This window comes from Anser anser (assembly GCF_964211835.1).
Source record: "Anser anser genome assembly, chromosome: 31".
NCBI classification, from domain to species: Eukaryota; Metazoa; Chordata; class Aves; order Anseriformes; family Anatidae; genus Anser; species Anser anser.
In genome coordinates this window covers 991,339-1,016,241 of record NC_139752.1, presented here as the reverse complement: position 1 = coordinate 1,016,241, position 24,903 = coordinate 991,339, and the positions used below count along the sequence as shown (strand labels likewise).

At 64.9% G+C, this 24,903-nt stretch overlaps 4 protein-coding genes across 6 annotated transcripts; 3 read left to right on the top strand and 1 right to left on the bottom strand.

Annotated features, from left to right (window-relative positions):
• Nucleotides 1-1,048: 1,048 nt before the first annotated feature.
• Nucleotides 1,049-4,149, top strand: ZBTB9 (zinc finger and BTB domain containing 9). The gene is made up of 2 exons (XM_083814615.1): nt 1,049-1,119; nt 2,696-4,149. The coding sequence occupies exon 2, from the start codon at nt 2,712-2,714 to the stop codon at nt 4,119-4,121; it is 1,410 nt and encodes a 469-aa protein (XP_083670741.1). The 5' UTR covers nt 1,049-1,119; nt 2,696-2,711; the 3' UTR covers nt 4,122-4,149.
• A 1,840-nt stretch (nt 4,150-5,989) lies between these two features.
• Nucleotides 5,990-12,873, bottom strand: CCHCR1 (coiled-coil alpha-helical rod protein 1). Its single transcript, XM_083814617.1, has 15 exons — nt 12,854-12,873; nt 11,594-11,636; nt 11,458-11,518; nt 10,717-10,972; nt 10,251-10,334; nt 9,449-9,586; nt 9,232-9,342; nt 8,483-8,568; nt 7,648-7,760; nt 6,989-7,052; nt 6,811-6,875; nt 6,639-6,691; nt 6,483-6,525; nt 6,151-6,256; nt 5,990-6,040 (listed from the first exon to the last, which is right to left on the bottom strand). The coding sequence occupies exons 2-14, from the start codon at nt 11,625-11,627 to the stop codon at nt 6,162-6,164; spliced, it is 1,203 nt and encodes a 400-aa protein (XP_083670743.1). The 5' UTR covers nt 11,628-11,636; nt 12,854-12,873; the 3' UTR covers nt 5,990-6,040; nt 6,151-6,161.
• Nucleotides 12,874-12,956: 83 nt separating this feature from the next.
• On the top strand, nt 12,957-19,868 carry LOC310888172 (uncharacterized protein). Of its 2 annotated transcripts, XM_083814620.1 has the most exons (5): nt 12,957-13,157; nt 15,087-15,144; nt 15,238-15,382; nt 17,698-18,080; nt 19,262-19,868. In XM_083814620.1, the coding sequence occupies exons 4-5, from the start codon at nt 17,699-17,701 to the stop codon at nt 19,693-19,695; spliced, it is 816 nt and encodes a 271-aa protein (XP_083670746.1). In that variant the 5' UTR covers nt 12,957-13,157; nt 15,087-15,144; nt 15,238-15,382; nt 17,698; the 3' UTR covers nt 19,696-19,868. The 2 variants fall into 2 exon arrangements, with proteins under 2 accessions (XP_083670746.1, XP_083670747.1); XM_083814621.1 differs by lacking the exons at nt 12,957-13,157; nt 15,087-15,144; nt 15,238-15,382 and adding an exon at nt 16,239-16,397.
• A 569-nt stretch (nt 19,869-20,437) lies between these two features.
• LOC310888171 (uncharacterized protein) lies at nt 20,438-24,826 on the top strand. Of its 2 annotated transcripts, none has more exons than XM_083814619.1 (3): nt 20,438-20,878; nt 21,872-22,026; nt 22,504-24,826. In XM_083814619.1, the coding sequence occupies exons 2-3, from the start codon at nt 21,985-21,987 to the stop codon at nt 23,533-23,535; spliced, it is 1,074 nt and encodes a 357-aa protein (XP_083670745.1). In that variant the 5' UTR covers nt 20,438-20,878; nt 21,872-21,984; the 3' UTR covers nt 23,536-24,826. The 2 variants fall into 2 exon arrangements, with proteins under 2 accessions (XP_083670745.1, XP_083670744.1); XM_083814618.1 differs by lacking the exon at nt 20,438-20,878 and adding an exon at nt 20,932-21,122.
• Nucleotides 24,827-24,903: the final 77 nt, after the last annotated feature.

Genomic DNA, 24,903 nt, shown 5'->3' with positions numbered 1-24,903 from the left:
CCGCCCACCGTGCACCGGGCCCCCCAACCACGCACCGGGACCCCCCCCCCCGGTGCACCGGGCTCCCTCCCACAATGCACCGGGCTCCTCCCCGGTCCACCGGGCCCCCCCCCAGCCCCCAGCCCCCCGGTGCCCCGCCCGGTCCGGGCCCGCCGCAGCCCCCGACAATCCGCCGCCCGCGGGCGGTCTCAGGGCGGGGTCTGGGCTGGCTCCAACCCCCGCCGCGGCCGGGGCCGCCGGTGCCCGCGGAGCCTTTAATAAACTCGGATCGGTCTTGTAAGCGCCGCCTGCGGGGCGGGGCCTGCGCCGGGAGGGGCGGGGCCTGCGCGGGGAGGGCGGGGCCTGAGGATAGGGGGCGTGGTTTAAGTATGGGGGCGTGGTCTACGCGGGGAGGGCGTGGCCTGCGTGTAGGGGGCGTGGTCTGCGTATAGGGGGCGTGGTCTGACTATAGGGGGCGTGGCCTGCGCGGGGAGGGCGTGGCCTGCATGTAGGGGGCGTGGCCTGCGCGGGGTGGGCGTGGTCTGCGTATAGGGGGCGTGGTCTGTGTGGGGAGTGCGTGGCTTGAGTATAGGGGGCGTGGTTTAAGTATAGGGGGCGTGGTCTACGCGGGGAGGGCGTGGTCTGTGTGGGGGAGGGCGTGGTCTGATTATAGGGGCGTGGTCTAACTATAGGGGGCGTGGTCTACGCGGGGAGGGCGTGGCCTGTGTATAGGGGGCGTGGTCTGCGCGGGGAGGGCGTGGTCTGTGTGTGGGGGCGTGGTCTGATTATAGGGGCGTGGTCTAACTATAGTGGGCGTGGTCTGCGCGGGGAGGGCGTGGTCTGTGGGAGGGGCGTGGTCTGATTATAGGGGCGTGGTCTAACTATAGGGGGCGTGGTCTACGCGGGGAGGGCGTGGTCTGAGTATAGTGGGCGTGGCTTGAGCGTGGGGGCGTGGTCTGAGCGGGGAGGGCGAGGCCTCCAGGGAGAAGGCGGGGTGCCCCCGGGGGGTGGGCGGGGTTTTGCTCGGAGGGGGGGTGGGGTTTGGCGGAAGGGGGCGTGGCTTCCCCGGTGACGTAAGGGGCGGAGGGGGCGGGGCGTCCGCGGCTGCGTCACCGCTCGCAGGGCGCCGGCGGCCGGGGGGTGAGCGAGAGCGGGGCGCGCGGTCACGTGACGGGGGTGGGGTGGGGCAAGGGGGGGGGCGCCCCGTTGGGCACAGAGGGCACCCCGTGGGGTGAATGGGGCACCCCAGAGGGTAACTGGGGCACCCCAGAGGGTAACTGGGGCACCCCATGGGGCAAGTGGGGAACCCCGGGGGGCAATAGGAGGGACGGGGGGCAGAACACGCACCCGATAGGGCAAATAGGGCACCCCGGGGGGCAATAGAGTATCTCGTGGGGCAAACAGGGCACCCCATGGGGCAGAACAGGACCCCCTTGGGCAATAGGCTGGCCTATGGGGCAATAGGATGCAGAAGAGAACAAACAGGGCACACCATGGGGTAGTGGGGTATCTCGTGGAGCAAAACGGGTACCCCATGGGGCAAAACAGACACCCCATGGAGCAAAACAGGTACCCCTTGGGGCAAAACAGGCATCCAGTGGGGCAATAGGATAGCCTATGGGGCAAAATGGGCACCCTGGGGGGCAATAGGATAGCCCATGGGGCAATAGGACGCAGCAGAGGGCAAGTAGGGTATACCATAGGGTAATGGGGCATCTCGTGGGGCAATAGGGCATGCCCATAGGGCAAGGGGGCGGTCTGTGAGGCAAAAAGGGCACCTCATGGGGTAATGGAACATGTCCTGGGGCGAACAGGGCACCCCATGGGGTAATGGGACATCTCATGGGGCGATAGGGGAGCTGGTGTGGCAGTACAGCACCCCCTGGGGCAATAGGGTGCGCCAAAGGGCAAAAAGGGCACCCCATGGGGCAACAGAGCAATTCATGGGCCAAAGGACACCCCCTGGGGCATTAGAACAATTAATGGGGCAACAGGGCACCCCATGGGTCAACAGGGCATCTTGTGGGGCATCAGGCCATGCCATGGGGCAGTTTGGTAGACTTGGGGGCAACAGAGCAATTTGTGAGGCAATAGTGTCACCCTGTGGGGTGACAGAGCGATCCACAAGGCAATGGAGCACCCCATGGGGCAATAGGGTACCCCATGGGGCAATAGGGCACCCCATGGGGCAATAGGGCATCTTATGAGGCAATAGGGCATCTCATGGGGCAGTAGTGCACCCCAGGGGGCAATAGGACACCTTGTGGGGTGAGAAAGCAATCCGCAAGGAAATGGAACACCCTGTGGGGCAGCAGGGCATCTCATAGGGCAACAGGCTACCCTGTGGGGCAATGGGGCATCTCATGTGGCAGTAGAGCACCCCAAGGGGCAACAGGGCACCCTGTGGGATGACAAAGTGATCCACAAGACAAAGGGACACCCCATGGGGCAATAGGGCATCTCATGGGGAAACATGACCCCCTGTGGGGCAATGGGGCACCTCCTGGGGCAGTAGAACAATTCATGGGGCAATACAGCACCCCAGGGGGCAATAGGGCACCTCATGGGGCAATAGGGCGCCCTGTGGGGCAACAGCAATCCACAAGGCAGTGGAGCAGCCCATGGGCCAACGGGACGCCCCGTCCGCGTCTCAACGGGGCCGTGCGTGGCGGGGTCCCCGCCGCCGCCCGGTGACGTTCCCCGTCCCCCCCCTCAGGTGAGCGGTGCCCAGGATGGCGGCGGAGGGCGGCCGGGTGCAGATCTCGTTCCCGCAGCACGCGGCGGCGCTGCTGGACTCCCTGAACCGCCTGCGGCTGGAGGGCAAGTTCTGCGACGTGGCCGTGCACGTGGGCGGCCGCGTCTTCCCGGCCCACAAGAGCGTCCTGGCCGCCGCCTCGCCCTTCTTCCACGACAAGCTGCTGCTGCAGGATGGGGGGCGCCTGCTGCTGCCCCCCGCCATTGACCCCGAGGCTTTCGAGGGCCTCCTGCACCTCATCTACTCGGGGCGCCTGACGCTGCTGCTGGAGGCCCTGCCCGGCCACCTCCTGGTGGCCAGCGGCTTGCAGATGTGGCACGTGGTGGACCAGTGCTCCGAGATCCTGCGGGAGCTGGAGGGGGGCCCGTGCCGCTGGGCTGGGCGAAGCGGCGGCGAGGCGACGGCGTCATCGTCATCGAGCGGGCGAGGCGGCGGCGGGGACGCGGCGCCGTGCGGTGCCCGCGGCGGGGACGGGGCCGTGGCGGCCTCGTGGCCCGCGCGGGGCGGCGAGGGAGCGGCGTGGGCTGACACGACGGCGGCCTCCTTCCCGAAGGATGGTGGCGACGAGGTCCTCAAGATCCGCCTGGCCGCCGACGTGGCCTCGGCAGCGACGTCGTCGCTGGGCTCGCTGCTGAAGGACGCTGGCGACGAGGTCCTCAAGATCTGCGTGGAGGAGGACGAGGAGGAGGAGGAGGAGGGCGGAGGCCGCCGGCGCCACCGCCGCCACCACGGTGACAAAGCCCTGCAGATCGTGCTGGAGGAGGAGGAGGAGGAGGAGGAAGACGGGGCTGTGGTGGCGCCTCCCGAAAGCACCCCCAAGGTCTTCTACGTCAAGCAGGAGGCCGGCGACACCGCCGCCATCACCGCCACCGCCGCCATCGCCACCTCCGCCGCCACCTTCCTACCGGCGGCGGAGGCTCACGGCGACTTCTCCCCGGCGGAGGTCAGCTACATCATCCCGTCGAGTAGCGGCAGCGGCGGCATGGCATCCGCGTTCCCGCAGCCCTCGTGGAAGCCGGTGGACCTGCACGGCAACGAGATCCTGGCGCAGGCGGCGCACGGGCAGGCGCTGCACGCGCCGGTGAAGCTGGGGGCGGCCCCCGACGGGAAGCGCTTCGGGTGCCTGTGCGGGAAGCGCTTCGCCGTCAAGCCCAAGCGGGACCGGCACATCATGCTGACCTTCAGCCTGCGGCCCTTCGCCTGCGCCGCCTGCCACAAGCGCTTCAAGCTCAAGCACCACCTGACGGAGCACATGAAGACCCACGAGGGCGCCGGGCGCGCCTGCGAGCGCTGCGGACGCCGCTTCCGCCTGCGCAGCGGGCTGGCCAAGCACCGGCCGCTCTGCCAGGGGCCGCGCTGGGGGGGGGCCTGCTGGGCCTGCGAGTGAGTGTGGGTTGTTTTTTTGGGGGGGGGGCGTTGGGGGAAATAGGGGGGTGTAGGGGAAATAGGAGGGTGTAGGGGATGGGGGCGTGAGGGGGTGAGGGGGAGAGGGGAGGGGGGATGGGGGAAGGTGGGGGGATATGGGGGGGGAATGTGGGTATGGGATGGGGGAAGGTGGGGGGATATGGGGACATGGGGGGGGAATGTGGGTATGGGATGGGGGAAGGTGGGGGGATATGGGGATGTGAGGGGGATATGGGGACATGGGGGGTAATGGGGATATGGGACGGGGGTGTGGGGATGGGGGAAGGTGTGGGGATAGGGGAAGGTGCTGGGGGGAATGGGGACAGGGGGGGTAATGGGGATATGGGATGGGGGAAGGTGGGGGGACATGGGGATGTGGGGGGATGTGGGGGGGAATGGGGATATGGGATTGGGGTGTGGGATGATGGGGGGATATGGGACATAGGGGGGCATGGGGACGGGGGAAGGCATGGGAGGGGGCATGGGGACAAAGAGGGGGCATGGAAGGGGGCATGGGGATGGGGGAAGGCATGGGAGGGGGCATGGGGACAAAGAGGGGGCATGGAAGGGGGCATGGGGACAGAGAGACATGGGACTAGGCATGGGGACTTGAGTGGGTATGGGGACATGGGGGGGGTTATAGGGACACAAGAAGACGTGGGGACACAGAGGGGGGCGTGAGGACACGGGCATGGGGATCGTGTGGGGACATAGGAGGACATGGGAAGAGGGGGTATGGGGATACAGGAAGATGGGGATATGGAGGGGGGATGTGGGGACACAGTGGCTGGGGGACATGGAGGGGGGCGTGGGGACGCAGTGGCATGGGGATGGGGGGTCACATGGAGACACGGGGCACGGGGACATGTCGGTATGGGGACACAGGGGCTGTGGGGGACACACAAGGACACGGGGGGGGACACGGGGGCGTCTGTGGGGCTTGAGGCAGGTGTGGGGCCATGGGAGGGCACAGGGGGCTGTCTGTGGGGCTGCGGCACGGTGACACGGGGCACCAAGGGACTGCTTTGCCCCAGCCCCAAGTTGGGGGGGGGAATTTGTCCCCATTTTGGGGGGATTTGTCCCCATTCTGGGGTCCTCCCCACTTCCGGTTTCCGGTTCGCCATGGGGACAGCGAGGCGCCCAGCTGGGTCGCCATGGCAACGGGCGCCATGTTCCCGGCGTCGCCATGGCAACGGGGCGGGCGCGGCTGGGCCCCGCCGCAGGCCCTGGGGGTCCCCCGTGTCCCCTCGTGTCACTGCTGGGGACCCCCCCGTGTGTCCCTCATCGCTCTTAGGGCCAACCCTGTACCCTCTGCAGACCCTCCTGTCCCCCTTGGGGACGCTCCTGTCCCTCCTGGGGACATCCCTGTCCCCATTCTGGACATTTTTGGGGACATTGCTGTCCCCCTTGGGGACACTGATGTGCCCCCCCAAGACCCTTCTGTCCCCCTTGGGGACACCAGTGTGACCCCCAAGACCCTCCTGTCCCCCTTGGGGACACTCCTGTCCCTCTTGAGGACACCAATGCGACCCCCCAACCCTCCTGTCCCCCGTGGGGACATGAATGTCCCCCCCCCCGCAGACCCTCCCATCCCTCTTGGGGACACTGCTGTCCCTTTGGGGACACCCGTGTCCCCCCCAAGACTCTCCTGTCCCCCTTGGGGACACCAACGTGACCCCCCCGACCCTCCTGTCCCCCTTGGGGACATCAGTGTCCCTCCCCCAGACCCTCCTGTCCCCCTTGGGGACACGCCACACCCCCCACACACCCCCCCCCCTTGCCAGCCTAAACCACGGGGACGCTCCTGTCCCTGTCCCCAAGTGCCACCCCCAAAAAGACACGGGGCCACCAGCGGCGTCACAGCTTTTAATGGGCCGAAACGGTGCGAAAAAGGGGCAAAACCTGTGAAATTCAAATAAAATCAATCGCTGGGGGCGGCGAGAGCCAGCGCGTGACAGGGCCCCGGGGGGTGGCACTGTCACCTGGGAGGTGACACGGGGGGGGCGACTCACCTGGACACCGGTCAGGGGGGGTCCCCGATGTCCCCGTCGTCCTCGAGGTCCCCGAGGATGGCGGCACCCAGGGCCTGCAGCTGTGTCACGAGGGAGCCCAGCGCCGCTGGGGGGGGACACATTGGGGACATTGGGGGACAGGAGGGGACACTGGAGTGGGGGGGGATGCCAAGACACTGCGGGGGACATTTGGGTGCTGGGGGGGGGGGACCCCAGGACATTTTTTGGGGACGTTTGGGAGTGGGGAGGGGACATGGGGACACCCAGGGGACACCCGTGGAGCTGGGGACATGGGGACACTGCGGGGGGGGACATGGGGACACCGGACCTACCTCTGCCAGGGGGGACGCTCGTCCTGTCCCCACAGGGGGTGGCCTGGGCAGGGGACAAGGGCGGACATTGGGGACAGCGGCCACCCCTGTCCCCAAGCACCCCCACACAGCCCGTGTCCCCTCCCCACGTCTCCTGGTGTCCCCTCCCTGTGTCACCTCGTCCCGTGTCACCTCGTCCCGTGTCACCTCGGCCAGCCCCGAGGCCACCCCTGTGGGGACAGGGTCATGCCACCGTGGGGACACCGCGGGGGACATCACTGCCACTCATCTAAGGTGACACCGGGTCCCCAAAGTGTCCCCAAAGTGTCCCCAAAGTGTCCCCGCTCACCGCTGCGCCGGAGCTCGGATGTCCCCGCAGGCGGACGGGCTCCTGCTGTCACCTCGGCCACCAGGCTGGGGACAGTGCCACCGTGTCACCCTCGGAGTCCCCGAGAGCAAGGGCAGGGCCCCCTGCCACCTCCCGTCACCGCCATGGTCCCCCGGTGTCCCCCCTGCCTGTCACTCACTTGTCACCCGCCGGCTCCCGCTGCCACCGCGGCCGGTCCAGGGCCACCACCGGGGCCACCAGCCCTGGGGACAAGGGACAGGGTGACGCTGGCTGCCCGGAGGGGGACGGCCACCCGAGGGGGGTGACAGTGACATTGGTGCCACACGGGACCACCACGGCCCCGTCCATGTCCCGTCCTTGTGTCCCCACGGCCCTGTGTCCCTGTCCCCAGCCCATGTCCTTGTCCCCAACCCATGTCCCTGTTCCCTTCTGGTTGTCCCCATGTCCCCAGCCTTGTCCCCAACCCATGTCCTTGTCCCCAACCCATGTCCCTGTTCCCTTCTGGTTGTCCCCATGTCCCCAACCTTGTCCCCAACCCATGTCCCTGTCACCTCTCTATGTCCCTGTCCTCTCCTGGTTGTCCCCATGTCCCCAGCCTTGTCCCCAACCCATGTCCTTGTCCCCAACCCATGTCCCTGTCCCCTTCTGGTTGTCCCCACCCCACATCCCTGTCCCCATGTCCCCTGTCCCCGTGTCCCCATGCTCCCCTGTCCCCAACCCCGTGTCCCCATGTCCCCAACTCCCCAACCCCGTGTCCCCGTGTCCCCCTGTCCCCAACCCCGTGCCCCCTTGTCCCCAACCCCGTGTCCCCCTGTCCCCGTGTCCCCGTCCCCTCACCCCGCAGGACCCGCAGCCGCCGCCCCGCCCGACGCAGGCGGGCGCTGAGGCCACCCAAGGCCCTGGTGGCCGCTGTCACCGCGGCCTCGCGCCCCGTCACCGCCGCCGCCAGCCTGGGGACACGGGGACAGGGACAGGGCTCAGCGCCCGGCCCAGCACCCCCACGGCCCGCCCAGTGCCTCCCACTTCCTCCCAGTCCATCCCAGTTCTCCCCCTGTCCCTCCCAGTTCCCCTCCAGTCCCTCCCAGTTCCCCCCCAGTCCCTCCCAGTTCCCCCCCCAGCGTCCCCCCAGTGCCACCAAGTGGTCCCCAGCCCCTCCCAGTTCCCCCCCACTCCCTCCCAGTTTCCCTCCAGTCCCTCCCAGTTCCTCCCAGTGCCCCCAGCCAGCACCCCCCCCCAGTGCTCCCCAGTTGCCTTTGGCCCCTCCCAGTCCCAGTCCCTCCCAGTGTCCCCCCAGTGTCACCAAGTGATCCCCAGCACACCCCTGTTCCTCCCCCCCAGTTCCCTCCCAGTTTCCCCCCAGTCCCTCCCAGTGCCACCAGGTGGTCCCCAGCCAATCCCGGTTCCCTTCCCAGTCCCTCCCAGTGTCCCCCCAGTGCCACCCAGTCGTTCCCAGCCTACCCCAGTTCCCCCCCCAAGTCCCTCCCAGTGCCCCCAGTCAGAACCTCCCCCTCCCAGTTCCCTCCCCAGTCCCTCCCAGTGTCCACCAAGTGGTCCCCAGCCCCTCCCAGTTTCCTCCCAGTCCTTCCCAGTGTCCCCAAGTGGTCCCCCAGCCCCTCCCAGTTTCCCTCCAGTCCTTCCCAGTGCTCCCAGTCCCTCCCAGTACTCCCAGTACCTGGCGGCCGCCTGGGCCAGTCCCCCCAGTGCCTCCTCGGCCGCCTCCGCCCGGCCCCGTTGCCGCGCCACCTCCTGCGCCAGGCGCTGGGACAAGTGCCACCGTGTCCCCACCGTGTCCCCACCGTGTCCCCAGGTCCCCAGCCCCTCCTTAAGGGACGCCCCCGCGCTCTTCTTATGTCCCCGACGTGTCCCCGAGGTGTCCCCAGCAGGTCCCCGTGTCCTGACACGTCCCCAGGTGTCCCCACGAGTGTCCCCTCCCTGTCCCCCATGTCCCCACGGGTCCGTACCTGTCCCACGTGTCCCCTGCATGTCCCCAAACCCTCCCCTCGGGTCCCCATCAGGTCCCCGTCCCCCAACAAATCCCCCCTGGGCGGCCCTGCCATGGCCCCACTGTGTCCCCCATGTCCCCAACATGTCCCCAGTGTCCCCAACATGTCCCACACATGTCCCCACGTGTCCCTTTTATGTCCCCAAACCACCCTCCCAGGTCCCCAGCAGGTCTCCGTTCCCCAAAAGATCCCCGCTGTGTCCCCCCCCCATGTCCCCCATGCCCCTTGGGATGTCCCCAAGTGTCCCCAACACGCCCCCAGTGTCCCCAACACGCCCCCAGCGTCCCCCAAACCACCCCACCAGCTCCCCGTTCCCCCCCCAGCCCGCTGCCTGCCCCCCAAGTCCCCTCCCGTGTCCCCACGGCCCCCCCCCGTGTCCCCACGCCCCCCCCACGTGTCCCCACGTCCCCCCCCCGACCTCGGCCTCCCGCCGCAGCACCTCGGCGCCGGCCTCCCTCTCCCGCAGCCTCAGCTCCAGCCTCTCCCCCCGCCGCCTCCCCGCCGCCGCCTCCGCCCCCAGCGCCCCCACCTGGAAGAAAGGGGGGAGGACACACACACACGGGAGGCCAGGGGGTGTCCCCAACCCCCCGGGGGGGGGACAAGGGACACAGGGGGGCGGGACGGGGGACACCCACCTGCGCCCGCAGCCCCCGCTGCGCCTCCTCCTGCGCCCGCAGCTGCAGCAGGAGGGCAAAGACCTTCTGCCGCCAGCGCCCCAGCAGCGCCTGCAGCCGGGGGGGGGCCACGGCCAGGGGCACCCCGGGGGGGGGCAGCTGGGGGATAACGGGGTGGGGGGGGGTGGGGGGGCGGGGGGTTAAGGGGGGAGGGCGCTCGGGGCACCCCGCACCTCCCTCGAGGCACCCGGAGCGCCCCCCGGTCTGCGGGGAGGGCGCGGGGGGGAACCCCCAAAGTGACCCCCCCCTGCAACAGGCTGGGGGGCCTAAAGACGCCCCCCCCGCCCGACACCCTTAGACTCCCCCCGTGACACCCAAGACCCCTCCCAGCACCCCCCTAGTCGCCCAAAGCCTCACCAGCACCCCCCCAGCACCCCAAAGACCCCTCCACTACCCCAAAGCCCCCCCCAGCACCCCAAAGACCCCCCCCAGCACCTCAAAGCCCCCTCCACCACCCCAAATCCCCCCCACCACCCCAAATCCCCCCCCCCCCCAGCACCCCAAATCCCCCCCCCAGCACCCCAAAGACCTCCCCCCAGCACCCCAAAGACCTCCCCCCAGCACCCCAAAGACCCCCCCAGTGCCACCTCAAGGCTTCCCCCCAGCACCCCAAATCCCCCCCCCGGCACCCCAAAGCCCCCCTCCAGCCCCCTTCAGGCACCCCAAATCCCCCCCTCACCCCCCTAAATGCCCCCCCAGCACCCCAAAGACCCCCCCAAACACCCCAAATGCCCCCCCCAGCACCCCAAATGCCCCCCCCTACCTCGCGCCCCAGCTCCCGCTCCTGCAGGGCCAGGATGTGGCTCAGGGCGCTGAGCCGGGCCTGGAGCAGCTCCGGGGCCTGGTGCTGGGGGGGGGGACATGGGGACATTGTGGGGACACTGCAGGGACATGGGGACACTGCGGGGACACCACGGGGACAGGGGGACATGGTGGGGACATGGGGACACCGGGTATGGGGACATGGGGACATGGGGACACCATGGGGGTGACGTGGGGACAGTGGGTACAGGGACACGGTGGGGACACGGGGACACCGGACACAGGGCCGCCGTGTCACTGAGGGGACGTGGGGACACACCGGGGACGCCACGGGGACAAGGCCACCACGTCACCAGGCCCCCCCGGCCCGGCCCCGCCTCCTTCCTGCTCCAAGCCCCGCCCCCGCGGCCTGGCCCCGCCTCCTCTCAGCCTCAAGTTCCGCCCCCAGGGCTTGGCCCCGCCCCTACCGTTTGGCTCCGCCCCCTCTCGGCTTCAAGCTCCACCTCCAAGGCTTGGCTCCGCCTCCTCTCTGCTTGAAGCTCCGCCTCCAGGTCTTGGCTCCGCCTCCTCTCAGCCTCAAGCTCCGCCTCCAGGTCTTGGCTCCGCCTCCTCTCAGCCTCAAGCTCCGCCTCCAGGTCTTGGCTCCGCCTCCTCTCGGCATCAAGCTCCGCCCCCAGGGCTTGGCTCCGCCTCTTCTCCGCCTCAAGCTCCGCCTCCAGGGACCTGCTGAAGGGACCGGGTCCAGGCTCTGGGGCTTACTGGGAGCACTGGGAGGTTACTGGGGGGGCTACTGGGAGGTTACTGGGAGCACTTGGAGGTTACTGGAAGGGCTACTGGGAGGTTACTGGGAGGGCTACTGGGAGGGCTACTGGGAGGGCTACTGGGAGGCAGTGAGTGAGTCCTGAGGCCTTTATGGGGGTACTGGAAGAACATCCGGGGCTACTGGGAACAGTGGGAGCTACTGGGAGAACTGGGTAACAATGCCAGTGGTTACTGGGAGAGGAGCCAAGAGGTTACTGGGAACACTGGGAGATACTGGGGTGCTACTGGGACCACGAAAGCACATTAAGAACAGAGCCTGGGGGGGCAACTGGTGATACTGGAGCGCTACTGGGAGGGGGCTACGAAGAGCACCGGGGGCTACTGGAAACCCTGGGGAGGAGCTGGGAGGCTACTGGGAGAACTGGGAGGTTACTGGGAGGTCTTACCTGGTGCTGGGGCCGGGGGGGCGGAGTGTGAAGTGCGACGGGGGGACGAGACCCTGCAGAGCTGGGGGGGACAGGGGGTGGCACCCAGGGGACACCGGGGGGTGGCACCACGCGACCAGTGCTCACCAGTACCCACCAGTACCCGGCGGTTCCGGGGGAACCTCAGCCATGGCACCTGCCTGGAGGGGACACTCCCAGTAAGCCCCAGTTCAGGCCTGCTAACCCCTACACAGTCCCAGTACCCAGCCCCAGTGGCTCCCAGTAACTCCCAGTTCTCCCCACCGTGGCCCCACTGAGTCCCAGTCCCATCTTTCCCCAGCACCAGCAACCACCAGTGACTCCCAGTTTACCCCCAGCAAGCCCCAGTGGCTCCCAGTTTCCTCTCACAACAGTCCCAGTAGTCCCCAGTGACTCCCAGTTCATCCATCACAGTTCCAGTAGACCCCAGTAACTCCCAGTGGCTCCTCATATCCCCCTCCCATAGCTCCCAGTACCCCCAGTGGCTCCCAGTAACTGCCCCCCACGCTCCCACTGCCTTCCAGTATCTCCCAGTATCCCCATACACACTCCCAGTAGCTCCCAGTATCCCCCCCCCACACTCCCAGTGGCTCCCAGTATCCCAACGCACACTCCCAGTATCCCCCCACACACTCCCAGTAACACCCAGTGTCTCCCAGCACCTCCCAGTATCCCTCCATGCACTCCCAGTGGCTCCCAGTAACTCCCAGTATCCCCCACAAACACTCCCAGTAGCTCCCAGTATCCCCCCACGCACTCCCAGTGGTTCTCAGTAACTCCCAGTAACTGCCCCCCAGACTCCCACTGCCTCCCAGTATCCCCCAGTAACCCCACAGGCGCTCCCAGTAGCTCCCAGTATCCCCTCACACACTCCCAGTAACTCTCCCCCAAGCCCCCACTGCCTCCCAGTGGCTCCCAGTTCACCTCACAGAGGCTCCCAGTATCTCCCAGTACCTCCCAGTATTCCCACACACACTCCCAGTAGCTCCTAGTGGCTCCCAGTATCCCTCACACACTCCCAGTAGCTCCCAGTAACCACTCCCAACGCCCCCACTGCCTCCCAGTGGCTCCCAGTTCCACCCCAGAGGCTCCCAGAACCTCCCAGTATCCCCCAGTACCTCCCAGTATCCCCTCACCCACTCCCAGTAACGCCCAGTAACTGCCTCCCACGCCCCCACTGCCTCCCAGTGGCTCCCAGTTACCCCCTCAGAGGCTCCCAGAACCTCCCAGTATCCCCCAGTACCTCCCAGGAACCCCCAGTGACTCCCAGGATCCCCTCACTCACTCCCAGTAACTCCCAGTAGCCGCCCCCCACGCCCCAACTGCCTCCCAGTGGCCCCCAGTTCACCCCAAAAAGCCTCCCATTGCCTCCCAGTACCTCCCAGTACCTCCCAGTACCCCCCAGCCACGCAGTGCACGCTGGGAACGCGCCCCCACCGCCTCTCTCCCGCTCCTGGCGGCGCAGCCAATCAGCGCGCGGAACGGGCGAAAGAGCCCGCCCCCAGCCCCCTCGGCGGGAAAGAGACAGCCAATGAGAGGCAGCGGTGCGGCGCGGAGGTGCGGCCTCCCTGCCGGCCAATAGGCAGCGCCCTGTGGGATTGGCAGAGGCGGAAGCCAATCACAGCTCGGGGGCGGAGCCGGCGTGAACGCGGGCGCAGAGGGGGGAAATGGCGGTGCTGGGGGTAAAGGGGGGCGGGGGGGGAAAAGGGGGTCTGAGGGGTGTAAAAAGGGGCAAATGGGGGGTAAATGGGGGTTGGGGAGGGTAAAAGGGGGTTTGGGGGGATTGATGGGGTCCTGAGGGGGGGTAAATGGGGTTCTGAGGGGGTAAATGGGGAATAAATGGGGGGCAAATGGGGGCCCGAGGGGGTAAAAGGGGGTCCTGGGGGGTAAATGGGGGCCTGAGGGGGGTAAATTGAGGTCCTGGGGGGTAAATGGGGGCCTGAGGGGGGTAAATGGGGGCTGGGGGGGTAAATGGGGGTCTGATGGGGATAAACGGGGGTCTGAGGGGGTAAATGGGGGTCTCAGGGGGGTAAATAGCGGCAAAAGGGGGGTAAGTGGGGGTCTGAGAGGGGGAAAAGGGGGCTTTGGGGGGGTAAATGGGGGCAAATGAGGGGTAAATGGGGATCTGAGAGGTAAAAAGGGGCCTTGGGAGGGTAAATGGGGGTCTGAGGGAGGCAAATGTGGGTCTGAGGGGGTAAATGGGGGTCTGACGGAGGTAAATGGGGGCTCTGGGGGGCTAAATGGGGGTCTGAGGGGGCTAAATGGGGGTCTGAGAGGGGTAAATGGGGGTCTGAGGAGGGGTAAATGGGGGTCTGAGAGGGGTAAATGGGGGTCTGAGGGGGGTAAAAGGGGGTCTGAGGAGGGGTAAAACGAGGCTTAGGGGAGTAAATGGGGGTCTGAGGAGGGTAAATGGGGGCCTGAAGGGGGTAAAAGGGGGCTTGGGGGGGTAAATAGGAGCCTGAGAGAGGAAAATGGGGGTCTGAGGGCCGTAAGAGGGGACTTGGGGGGGTTAGTGGGGCCCTGGGGGGTAAATAAGGGTGCAGGGGGGGGTAAATGGAGGTCTGGGGGGGTAAATGGTGGTCTGAGGCGGGTAAAAGGGGATCTGAGAGACGTAAAAGGGGGCCTGGGGGCGTTAATGGGGCCCTGGAGTGTAAATGGGGACCTGAGGGGGTAAATGGGGACCTGAGGGGGTAAATGGGGGCTCTGGGGCGGTAAATGGGGGCCTGACGGGTGTAAAAGGAGGCTTAGGGGAGGAAAAGGGGGCCTGAGGGGGGTAAAAGGGGGCTTGGGGGGGTAAATAGGAGCCTGAGAGAGGAAAATGGGGGTCTGAGGGCTGTAAAAGGGGACTTGGGGGGGGCTAATGGGGTCCTGGGGGGTAAATGAGGGTGCAGGGGGGGTAAATGGGGGTCTGAGGGGGTTAAAAGGGGGCCCGGGGGGGGTAAATGGGGGCAAATTGGGGGGTCAATGGGGGTCTGAGAGGGGTAAAAAGGAGCCTTGGGGGGGTAAATGGGGCCTTGGGGGGTAAATGGAGGTCCTGGGGGGGAATGGGGGGTCTGAGGGGGGTAAAAGGGGCTCAGGGGGGATAAATGAGGCCCTGTGGGGTAAAACAGGGTCTGAGGGGTGTAAAAAAGGGCTTGGGGGGGGTAAATGGGGCCCTGAGGGGGGTAAATGGAGAATGGTAATGGTAAATGGGCTTGAGGGAGAAAGTGGGGCTTTAGAGGGGGAAATGGGGGTCTGGGGGGAGTAATTGAGGGGCCTCGGGGCAAATGGGGGCTTTGGGGGGGTTAATGGAGCGCTGGGGGGGAAATGGGGGCTTGGGGGGGAAATGGGGGCTTGAGGGGGGAAATGGGTCCATGGGGGGGGGAATGGGTGTTGTGGGGGGGGCAGATGGGGCCTTTGAGGGGGGGAGGTGGGGGTCCGGTGGGGGGGAAATTGAGGCCTTGATGGGGGTAAATGGAGGTCCTGGGGGGTAAATGGGGGTCTGAGGGGGTAAACGGGGCCCTGGGGGAGGTGTAACTGGGGTGTGGGGGAGTAACGGGGTCAGGGGGTGTAAATGGGGCCGGGGGGGGCGTCAGTGCCTGACCCCCCCGTGACTCGGTCCCCTCGTCCAGGTGAAGGCCCGGTGCCGTGGGTGCCACCACCACCTTGGGGACACCGCCGGGGACACAGGTGGGTGCTGGGGATGGGGGGGGTGGTTCTGGGGTCTCCCCCCCGGGTCCCCGAGGAGCGCTCCCCACTGGGACCCCCCCCCGATCCCCGCAGGGTGGCCCTGGCGGCGTCCCCACGGGCGTTGGTGGCAGCGATGGGGACACCGGTGACATCGGGGACGTCGAGGACATCAGGGACGGAGGCAGCACCCACGAGCTGAGGCGTGAGCTGCGCTGGGGCCATCTCTGCGTCCCTCCGGGTGAGTACGGACCAGTACAGGCCAGTTACAACCAGTAGGAACTAGTAGGGACCAGTAAGGAGCCGCAACGCCAGTAGAAAACCCCACAGACCAGTAAGAACCAGTAGGACCGGTAGTAAACCCTACAGGTTTACGTGGGGAGGTACGGGCTCCGACCAGTATGGACCAGTTTAGACCAGTAAACCTTCTGTTTTGTCTCCAGTGTGTCCTGAATGCGTCCTCAGTGCATCCTAGCACATTCCCAGTGTGTCCCCAAGTGTCCCCAAGCATCCCCCGTGTCCTGAATGTGTCCCCAGATGTCCCCAGTGTGACCTGAACGTGTCCCCAAGCGTCCCCGAGTATCTCCCGTGTCCTGAACGTGTCCCCAAATGTCCCCAGTGTGTCCCCAAGCATCCCCCTTGTGTCCTGAACGTGTCCCCAGTGTGTCCCCAAGTGTCCCCCGTGTGTTCTGATGGTGTCCCCCGCAGGTCCTCATGTCCCCAGTGCATCCCAGTGTGCCCCCAGTGTGTCCTCACGTGTCCCCAAGTGTCCCCAGTGTGTCCCTGGTGTGTCCCCACATCCCCAGTGTGTCCTAACGGGGTTCCCCAGAGGTCCTCGTGTCCCCAGCGTGTCCCCAACGTGTCCCCAGCAGGTCCCAGGTGGTGTCCCCAGTGGGACACACTGGTCCCATTTCCGCACCGGCCAATGGGAGGCCGTGCTGGGGCGGATTGACAGCCCCGACAGCCAATCAGCACTCAAAGGGTGCGGCTGGGGTGGGGACAAGGGCCCTGGGGGGCAACTGGGGGGCCTAGGGGGCATCAGCAGGGCCCTGGGGGGCAAATTAGGGACTGGGGGGGTCAGGGGGGCAAATGGGGGGCAAATGAGGGGCAAATGGGGTCCTGGGGGGCGCGTGCGGGCGCAGAGGGGGACAAGGTCCTGCCCCTGGCCCCCACGTGACCCGGGTACGTAGCCAGGAAGGTGACAAGGCAGCACCGGCGGTGTCACCGCCCGCTTGGGGACATTCCGAAGGGCGCAGGTGGGTGCTGGGGGACACCTGGGGACCCTCAGGGGGGGACACCGAAGGGGGGTGGTGGCCCCCGGCGCCGGCGGTGCCGCGGGAAGGGGAAGTCGGCGACTTCCTGCAAGCGGGGACGCCGCGGGGATGCCGCGGGGACCTGTGCGGGTGCCAGCGCTTTGGTGGCACTCGTGGGGACACCGCTGGGCACCGTGGGGACACTCGTGTTCGGGGGGCCCCCGGGGGGTGACCCCACACGGGGCCACCGGGTTCCCGCTCCTGGGGGTGTCCCCTCTGCGGTCCCCAGGGTGGTGGCGTGTCACCGAGTGTCCAGGTGGGGACGTGTCCGCGGGGACTTCGATGTCACCCCCGTGGACGTGGCCCTTCGGGGGTGCTGGGGGCCTCGGCGACACTTGGGGCACTTCTCTGGGGTTGTCCCTTTTTGGGCCCATGGGGCCCCAAGGAGATGTCCCCAAGGAGGTGGCCCCAAGGATGTGGCCCCACATGGGCACTCAGGTCCCTAAGGAGGTGTCCCCAGCTGGACAGAAGTGTCCCCAAGGTGTTCCTGTGTGGATGCTGGTGTCCCCAAGGAGGTGTCCCCAAGGAGGTGTCCTCACCTGGACCCTGAGGTGTCCAAGTACGTGTCTTCACCTGGACACTTGGATTCCTCAGGAGATGGCCCCAGACAGACAGATGCGTCCCCAAGGTGTCCCCAACTGGACAGATGCGTCCCCAAGGTGTCCCCAACTGGACAGATGTGTCCCCAAGGTGTCCTCGCCTAGACACTGAGGTCCCTAGGGAGGTGTCCCCAAGGAGGTGTCCCCGAATGGACCCCAAGATCCCCACGGAGGTGTTCCCAAGGAGGTGTCTTTGCCTGGACACCAAGGTCCCTAAGGAGATGTCCCCACCTGGACTCTGGTGTCCCCAGCTGGACAGAAGTGTCCCCAAGGTGTCCTTATCTGGACACTAAGGTCCCCAAGGAGGTGTCCCCAAGGTGTCCCCACCTGGACGCTGGCATCCCCAACTGGACAGATGTGTCCCCAAGGTGTCCTTATCTGGACACTAAGGTCCCCAAGAAGGTGTCCCCAAGGAGGTGTCCCCAACTGGACAGATGTGTCCCCAAGGTGTCCTTATCTGGACACTGAGGTCCCCAAGGAGGTGTCCCCAACTGGACAGAGTGTCCCCAAATATCCCCACATGGAAACCAATGTTCCCAGGGCGGTGTCCCCAACTGGACAGATGTGTCTCCAAAGTGTCCTTATCTGGATGCTGACATCTTTGGGTCAGTGTCCCCCTGCTAACCCCTCGTGTCCCCCCCCAGGATGACCTCCACTCAGCTGGCCTCGGCACTGGAGGTGGCCTCAGCGGCCACCTCGCGGGCGCTGCAGGCGCTGGTGGCGCTGGCCGAGGCGCTGGGGACGCCGGCGGCGGTGCCGGCGGCGCGGGACGAGGCCGAGGAGGCGGCGGCGGAGGCCGAGGAGGCCCTGAAGGGGCTGGATGCCGCGCTGGCGGCCGCGCTCACTGCCAAGGCGGTGGCGACGCCGGGGCTGGAGGCCCGGGGCATCTACCGGGTCCTGGAGGCCCTCTCCAACGCCGGAGTCCAGGAGCTGGAGCGGGAGCAGAAGCGGAACCGGCGGCAGAGGAAGCTCCTGGTGGTGCTGCGGAACTTCGCCCTGGGGCTGCTGCTCCTGTGCACCCCCCTGCGTGAGTACGGGCCGGGGAGAACCAGGAGGAAGCAGAAAGAACCAGTAAGAAGTTGTAGAAACCAGTAAAAAACGGTAGAGGCCAGTAAAAACCAGTAGAGACCAGTAAAAAAGCAGTAGAAGCCAGTAGGAACCAGTAAGGAACTGGTAAGAACCAGTAAGAGGGCAGTAAAAAAGCAGTAGAAGGCAGTAGAAACCAGTAGGAACCAGTAAGAACCAGTAAGAAGTGCTAGGAACCAGTAAAAAATGGTAGAGGCCAGTAAGAACCAGTAGAGGCCAGTAAAAAAGTAGTAGAAGCCAGTAGGAACCAGTAAGGAACCGGTAAGAACCAGTAAGAGGGCAGTAAAAAAGCAGTGGAAGGCAGTAGGAACCAGTAAAGAACCAGTAGGAACCAGTAAGGAACTGGTAGGGAGTCCTTCAGGTCCATTTGGATCACTGGTGCTGGTGGAGAGCGCTATGGCCCAGTAGGCACCAGTTCAGACCAGTAAGGAATCCTGCAAACCGGTAGGCTCTTCCCCTTTTTCTGTTACGGACCAGTATGGACCGTTAGGGTGCCCTGCAGACCAGTGTAGACCAGTATACACCACTAGAGGTTAGCGGGAACTACTGTAAACCAGTAAGGACCAGTACAGACCAGTAAGAACCATTAGGTTTTATCACGCCCTGACCAATTTAGACCAGCAAGGAGCCCTACAGACCAGTAAGAACCACTATAGACCAGTAAGAAGCAGTAGGGAGTTCCTATATAGACCAATATAGACTGCTGTGTTCCCAGTATGGATGAAGGGACACTGGGAGGGGATGAAGGGACACTGGGAGGAGGACCAGGGGGCACTGGGAGGGGGACCAGGGGGCACTGGGACGGGATCAAGGGGCACTGGGAGGGAACCAGGGGGTACTGGGAGGGGGGATCAAGGGACACTGGGAGGGGACCAGGGGGTACTGGGAGGGGGGATCAAGGGACACTGGGAGGGGACCAGGGGGTACTGGGGAGGGGGGATCAAGGGACACTGGGAGGGGACCAGGGGGTACTGGGGAGGGGACACTGGGAGGGGACGGGGACACCAGGAGGGGGCCCGGGGGACACTGGGAGGGACCAGGGGACACCGGGAGGGGACGGGGACACCAGGAGGGGGGCCGGGGGACGCCGGGTGACGTCCCCGTCCCCTCGCCGCCCCGCAGTGTCCTTGGACGCGGTGCGGGAGGCGCTGGGGGTGACCCAGGAGAGCCACCTCGTCTCCTGCCTGGCCACCGTCCTCCTGCTGTGCCAGGTGGCCATGTGGGCCACCGACCGCTCCGGGCACCACCTGGCCGCCGCCATCGAGCGGCAGCGGCACCAGGCCACCCGCTACCGCCACCTGGGCCACGCCGCCGTCACCGATGTCACCGAGGCCACCCGGGCGGCCTCGGTGGCCCAGGGGATGCTGGAGGAGGTGGCCAACCACCTGCACGACCTGGTGGAGGCCGTCGAGCGGGACCTGACGGAGGCCCGGGGCTTCCCCGACAGCACCCGCGCCTTGGGGACCGCCGTGGTGGCCTTGGGGACGGTGATCCAGGACGAGGAGGGGGCGCAGAGGCTGGCGCGGGCGCTGCAGGCGCTGCCCGGGGAGGTGTAGGGGCGCCAGTAGCGTCCCCGTCACCTTGGGGACGCGGCCGTCCCCCCGCGGGCGTTTTCGGGGCGTCCGGACGTCCCGCGTTCCCTTTGGGGACGCTGAGGTGGCCTTTGGGGACGGGGAGGGTGGCGCTGTCCTCTGTCCCCTCCCCCCAATAAACTTCAAGGGTGCGCGGAGCCTCTGGTTTGTCACCGGGGGTGGGGACAGCACGGGGCGGGGGTGTCCCTACCCCGTCCCGGGGACAGGGACAGGGGGACACGTCCCCAAATTGTCCCTGCGAACGGGATTGTCCCCGACAGCCCTAAGGATCCCTGGCTGGATGTCCCCAAGCCGTGGGGGACAATGTGGGGACACAGCGGGGCCGTTGGGGGACAGCCCTGGGGAACGGTTTGGGGACACAACAGGGGGGCTGTTGGAGGCGATCTGGGGACATCCTGAGGGGTCCTTGGTGCTGTGACGGGGACACTGGGGGACACTGGGGGACATCGGGGGCTGTGGGGGACATTGGGGGACATTGGGGGCTGTGGGGGACACTGGGGGACATCAGGGGTTGTGGGGGACACTGGGAACTGTTGGGGACATCGGGGACCATGGGGGACACTGGGGGACATCGGGGGCTGTTGGGGACATCGGGGGACATCGGGGCCTGTTGGGGACATTGGGGGACATTGGGGACCGTGGGGGACATTGGGGGACATCAGGGGCTGTGGGGCACATTGGGGGACATCGGGGGCTGTTGGGGACATTGGGGGCTGGGGGTCACCGTGCCGGGGCTGTGCTTGGGACATTGCGGGGACATCCGAGTGCCACCACGTCCCTAGCCCCCGCGTGTCCCCCTGCCACCGCCCGTGGGGACCCTGGAGGCCCCCAGGGGAAGCGGGGACGGCAGGGACAAGGGACAGGGAGGGGACAGGGAACGAGGGGGACGCCGGCCATCAGGACGCAAACCGGGAACCCCACGGCAACGTCTCCGTCCGAAAAAGCGACAAAAAAAAAAACCACAAAAAAAAGAGGGAAAAAAAATCCCAAAAAAGGAAAAACCCGGCCCCGGGCGGCTGAAAACTCGGGAAGGCAGCTGGCGGAAGGGAGCCGAGCACGCGGGGCGTGCCCCAAATCCACGCGTTTCCACCCAAAACAGCCTCCGGGAACTTTCCCTTTCCCTTTCCCTTCGGGAGCCGCGGCTGCGGTGAGGCTCCTCCGCGTTTCTCCCCCGGCCCAATTTTGGGTCCGTTTTGCCCCGTTTGACCATTTCCGAGGGCGGCTCACGCCCTTGGGACCGATCGGTCCCGGTGCTGTCCCCGACCCCAAAACAAACCCTACGTTCGCTGGGGTGTACGGGACAGGCTCGGGTGTGGGGTTTTAATGCTTAATTCAAATATTTTTGCTGCTGAATTCTTCATTTTTGCTGTCTTCAGTAATCTGGGATTTTGGTACTTCTGTGATAGCTTTATTAATAATTTGTGGGATTTCGTTATCTGTGTACTTCCTTTATTAATAATTTGTGAGATTTGGGTATACCTCTGAGATTTCTTTATTAATAATTTGTGGGATTTTGGTACCTCTGTGCTTGCTTTATTAATAATTTCTGAGATTTTGGTACCTCCTTGATAGCTTTTTTAACAATTTGTGGGATTTTGGTACCTCTGTGATTGATTTCTATTAATAATTTGTGAGATTCTGGTACTTCTGTGATTTCTTTATTAATAATTTTTGGGACTTTGGTACTTCTGTGCTTGCTTTATTAATAATTTCTGTGATTTTGGTACCTCCTTGATTGCTTTTTTAACAATTTGTGGGATTTTGGTACCTCTGTGATTGATTTCTATTAATAATTTCTGAGATTTTTGTACCTCTGTGCTTGCTTTATTAATAATTTGTGGGATTTTGGTACCTCTGTGCTTGCTTTATTAATAATTTGTGGGATTTTGGTACTTCTGTGATTTCTTTATTAATAATTTGTGGGATTTTGGTACTTTTGTGATTGCTTTAATAATAATTTGTGGGGTTTTGGTACCTCTGTGCTTGCGTTATTAACAATTTGTGGGGTTTTGGTGTCTCTGTGATTGCTTTATTAATAATTTGTGGGATTCTGGTACTTCTGTGCTTGCTTTATTAATAATTTGTGGGATTTTGCCATCTCCAGGCTTTTCACATTAATCACAGCTGTCCTTATGAGCAGGGATTTATGGAAATCTGTGATAAAACGCAGAATTTGGGGCAAGCCAGCCTGAGAAGCGACACCTGGACCAGCTGGGGAGCCCTGTGGGTTGCCACCCCCCACTGCCACCAGTTATGTGGATGCCGGATGTCACGGGGGCCACCAGCGCCACTGAGGTGGGGCAAAGTCCGGTGCAGCCACGGGCGCGGATGAGGGGACATGGGGACAAGGGGACAGGGGGTGGCAGAGGGGACAAGGGGACGGGGTGGTCGAGGGCATGAGGACCGGATGGTGGCAACACGGTAGCACGAGGGGGGACACGAGGTGGCACGTGGTCAGTTGGTGGCGTGGACTGGCACAAATGGGACAAGGGGACAGGGTGGTGGCAGAGGGAGAGCAGGATTGGGGAGACGTGAGGGGGGTAAAGGGGATGGAGGGTGGCAGGGGGTGACGTCGGGAGCGGTGACACGGGATGGGTTGGTGACTGAGGGGACAAGGAACAGCAGGTGATGGTGGCCACGTCCCCCTGCTTGGGGACAGGGGTGTCCCTGGGGGTGTCTTGGGGCCACCGTGCCTGTTCCCCAGCACCGCCAGAGACAGGGGACAGCGGGGAGGCCACAAGGACCACGGGGGACCCCATATCCCATCCCCAGGTGTCCCCGGAGCTGCTGAAGCCGCTGGTGGCCGTGGTGGCCACCCTGGGCAAGCTGGTGGCCACCGCCGGGGACGTTCCCCTGGCTGAGCCGTGGGGCTCGCTGCGGGCTGGCCTCCTGAACTTCAGCTCCGGCGTGCGCGAGGCCATGAGACACCGCCACGGAGAGGCCACCCGCCTGCGCCAAGCTCTGGCCGCTGCCGCTGCCGAACCCACCACAGAAGGTCCCGGCGTCCCCAAGGCCACCGCGGTGGCCATCGCCTGCGAGTGGCTGAAGGCGGTGGCCTCAGTGGAGGCCGCCTGGGCCAAGCTGAAGGTGGAGGCTGCAAGCCTGAAGGATGCCTGCGAGGTGGCAGCCGCCGCCGGGGCCGCCGCTGGGGCCACCGCCGAGGCCACCAAGGGCCACCTGATGGGGGCGGTGGCCCTGGAGACCGAAGCGCGCAGGGGGTTCCGGTTGGCCACCCACCTCCTGCCGATGGCCTTGGAGCCGACTGAGGTGGTCGATGTGGTGGCAGCCCACGATGCGCGGGTGGCAGAGGCCAGGGCAGGGCTGCAGGAGGCCAGCAAGGCCACCGAGGAGGCGGCAGAGGCAACGGTGGCCGCAGTCACGGCCAGGGAGCGGGGACGGCAGGCGGCGGTGGCCCACGAGCTTCTGGGGCACCTGGTGGTGGCCTGTGACGGTGCCTGCCACTACTATTGTCACCTGCAGCGCCGCCTCAAGGACATCGAGGCCACAGTGGCTGCCGGACACGGCAGCCCTGAGGCTGCTGCGGTGGCCCTGGAGGGTCCCGATGTCCCCAAGGCCACGCAGGGGGACCCGGGCATCCCCAAAGGCCTGGCGGAGGCGGTGGCGGTGGCCGAGGCCCTGTGGGCTGCCAGCGCCCGCCTGGCCCAGGAGCACCTCTTGGGGACGCTGCGAGTGGTCCGGGGGATGCTGAGCACCGGGGGCACCACCGAGGCCACGGCTGTGGCCCAGCGCTGCCAAGATGCCACCGCCGCCCTCCCGGGGCTGCTGCCACGAGGACACTCTTAGGGGACGGTGGCTTCGCCGGGGACCAATGGGGTTCTTGGGGACGGTGGCTTTGGTGACACCCAACACAACCGTGGAGTCATGGAGCAGGAGTGTTTTGGGTGGAAAAGGGCCTTCAAGTACACCAAGGCCAAACTGAACCATGTTCCCTAGAGCCATGTCCCCTAGTGCCACGTCCCCTAGAGCCACGTCCACTAGAGCCACGTCCCCTAGTGCCACGTCCCTTAGTGCCACGTCCCCTAGTGCCACGTCCCCTAGAGCCACGTCCCCTAGTGCCACGTCCCTTAGTGCCACGTCCCCTAGTGCCACATCCCCTAGAGCCACGTCCCCTAGTGCCACGTCCCCTAGTGCCACGTCCCCCAGTGCCACATCCCCTAGAGCCACGTCCCCTAGTGCCACGTCCCTTAGTGCCACGTCCCTTAGTGCCACGTCCCCTAGTGCCACGTCCCCTAGTGCCACGTCCCTTAGTGCCACGTCCCCCAGTGCCACATCCCCTAGAGCCACGTCCCCTAGTGCCACGTCCCTTAGTGCCACGTCCCCTAGAGCCACGTCCCCTAGTGCCATGTCCCTTAGTGCCACGTCCCCTAAAGCCACGTCCCCTAGAGCCACGTCCCCTAGTGCCATGTCCCTTAGTGCCACGTCCCCTAGAGCCACGTCCCCTAGTGCCATGTCCCTTAGTGCCACGTCCCCTAAAGCCACGTCCCCTAGTGCCAGGTCCCCTAGTGCCACATCCCCTAGTGCCATGTCCCTTAGTGCCACGTCCCCTAGTGCCAGGTACCCTAGCGCCACGTCCCTTAGTGCCACGTCCCCTAGTGCCAGGTACCCTAGTGCCACGTCCCTTAGTGCCATGTCCCCTAATGCCACATCCCCTAATGCCACGTCCCCTAATGCCACGTCCCTTAGTCAGCCCAGCCTCCTCACCACGGCCTCCATTTGGGTGATCAAGAGCAATGCAGCCTCCTCTTGGCCTCCTTTCCTCCAAACCGTCCCAATTCCCTCAAGCCGCTCCTCATAATTCCCATTTTCTAGTTCTTCTGCCAGTTTCATTGCCTTTTTTTTTAATTTTTCCCTCAGATGTGAGCAATTCTGCATTTTGGGGGTGGGACGCCCAAAACCAGACGCGAGGTTTTGGGCTCACTGGTGCCGTGCACGAGTTCCCCATTGAGGTCGCCGATAAAAATGGCGATTGGCAAAAATGAGAAAGTGATTGGTTGAAAAACTGAAACATGATGATAAATTGATTGATAAAAATTGATAAAAAAAGAGAAATAGTTTGATGAAAACAAGAAAATGAGTGATAAAGTGGTAAATTGCTTGTTGAAAATGATAAATTGACGAAAGTGATAAAATGATAAATCGATTGATAAAAAT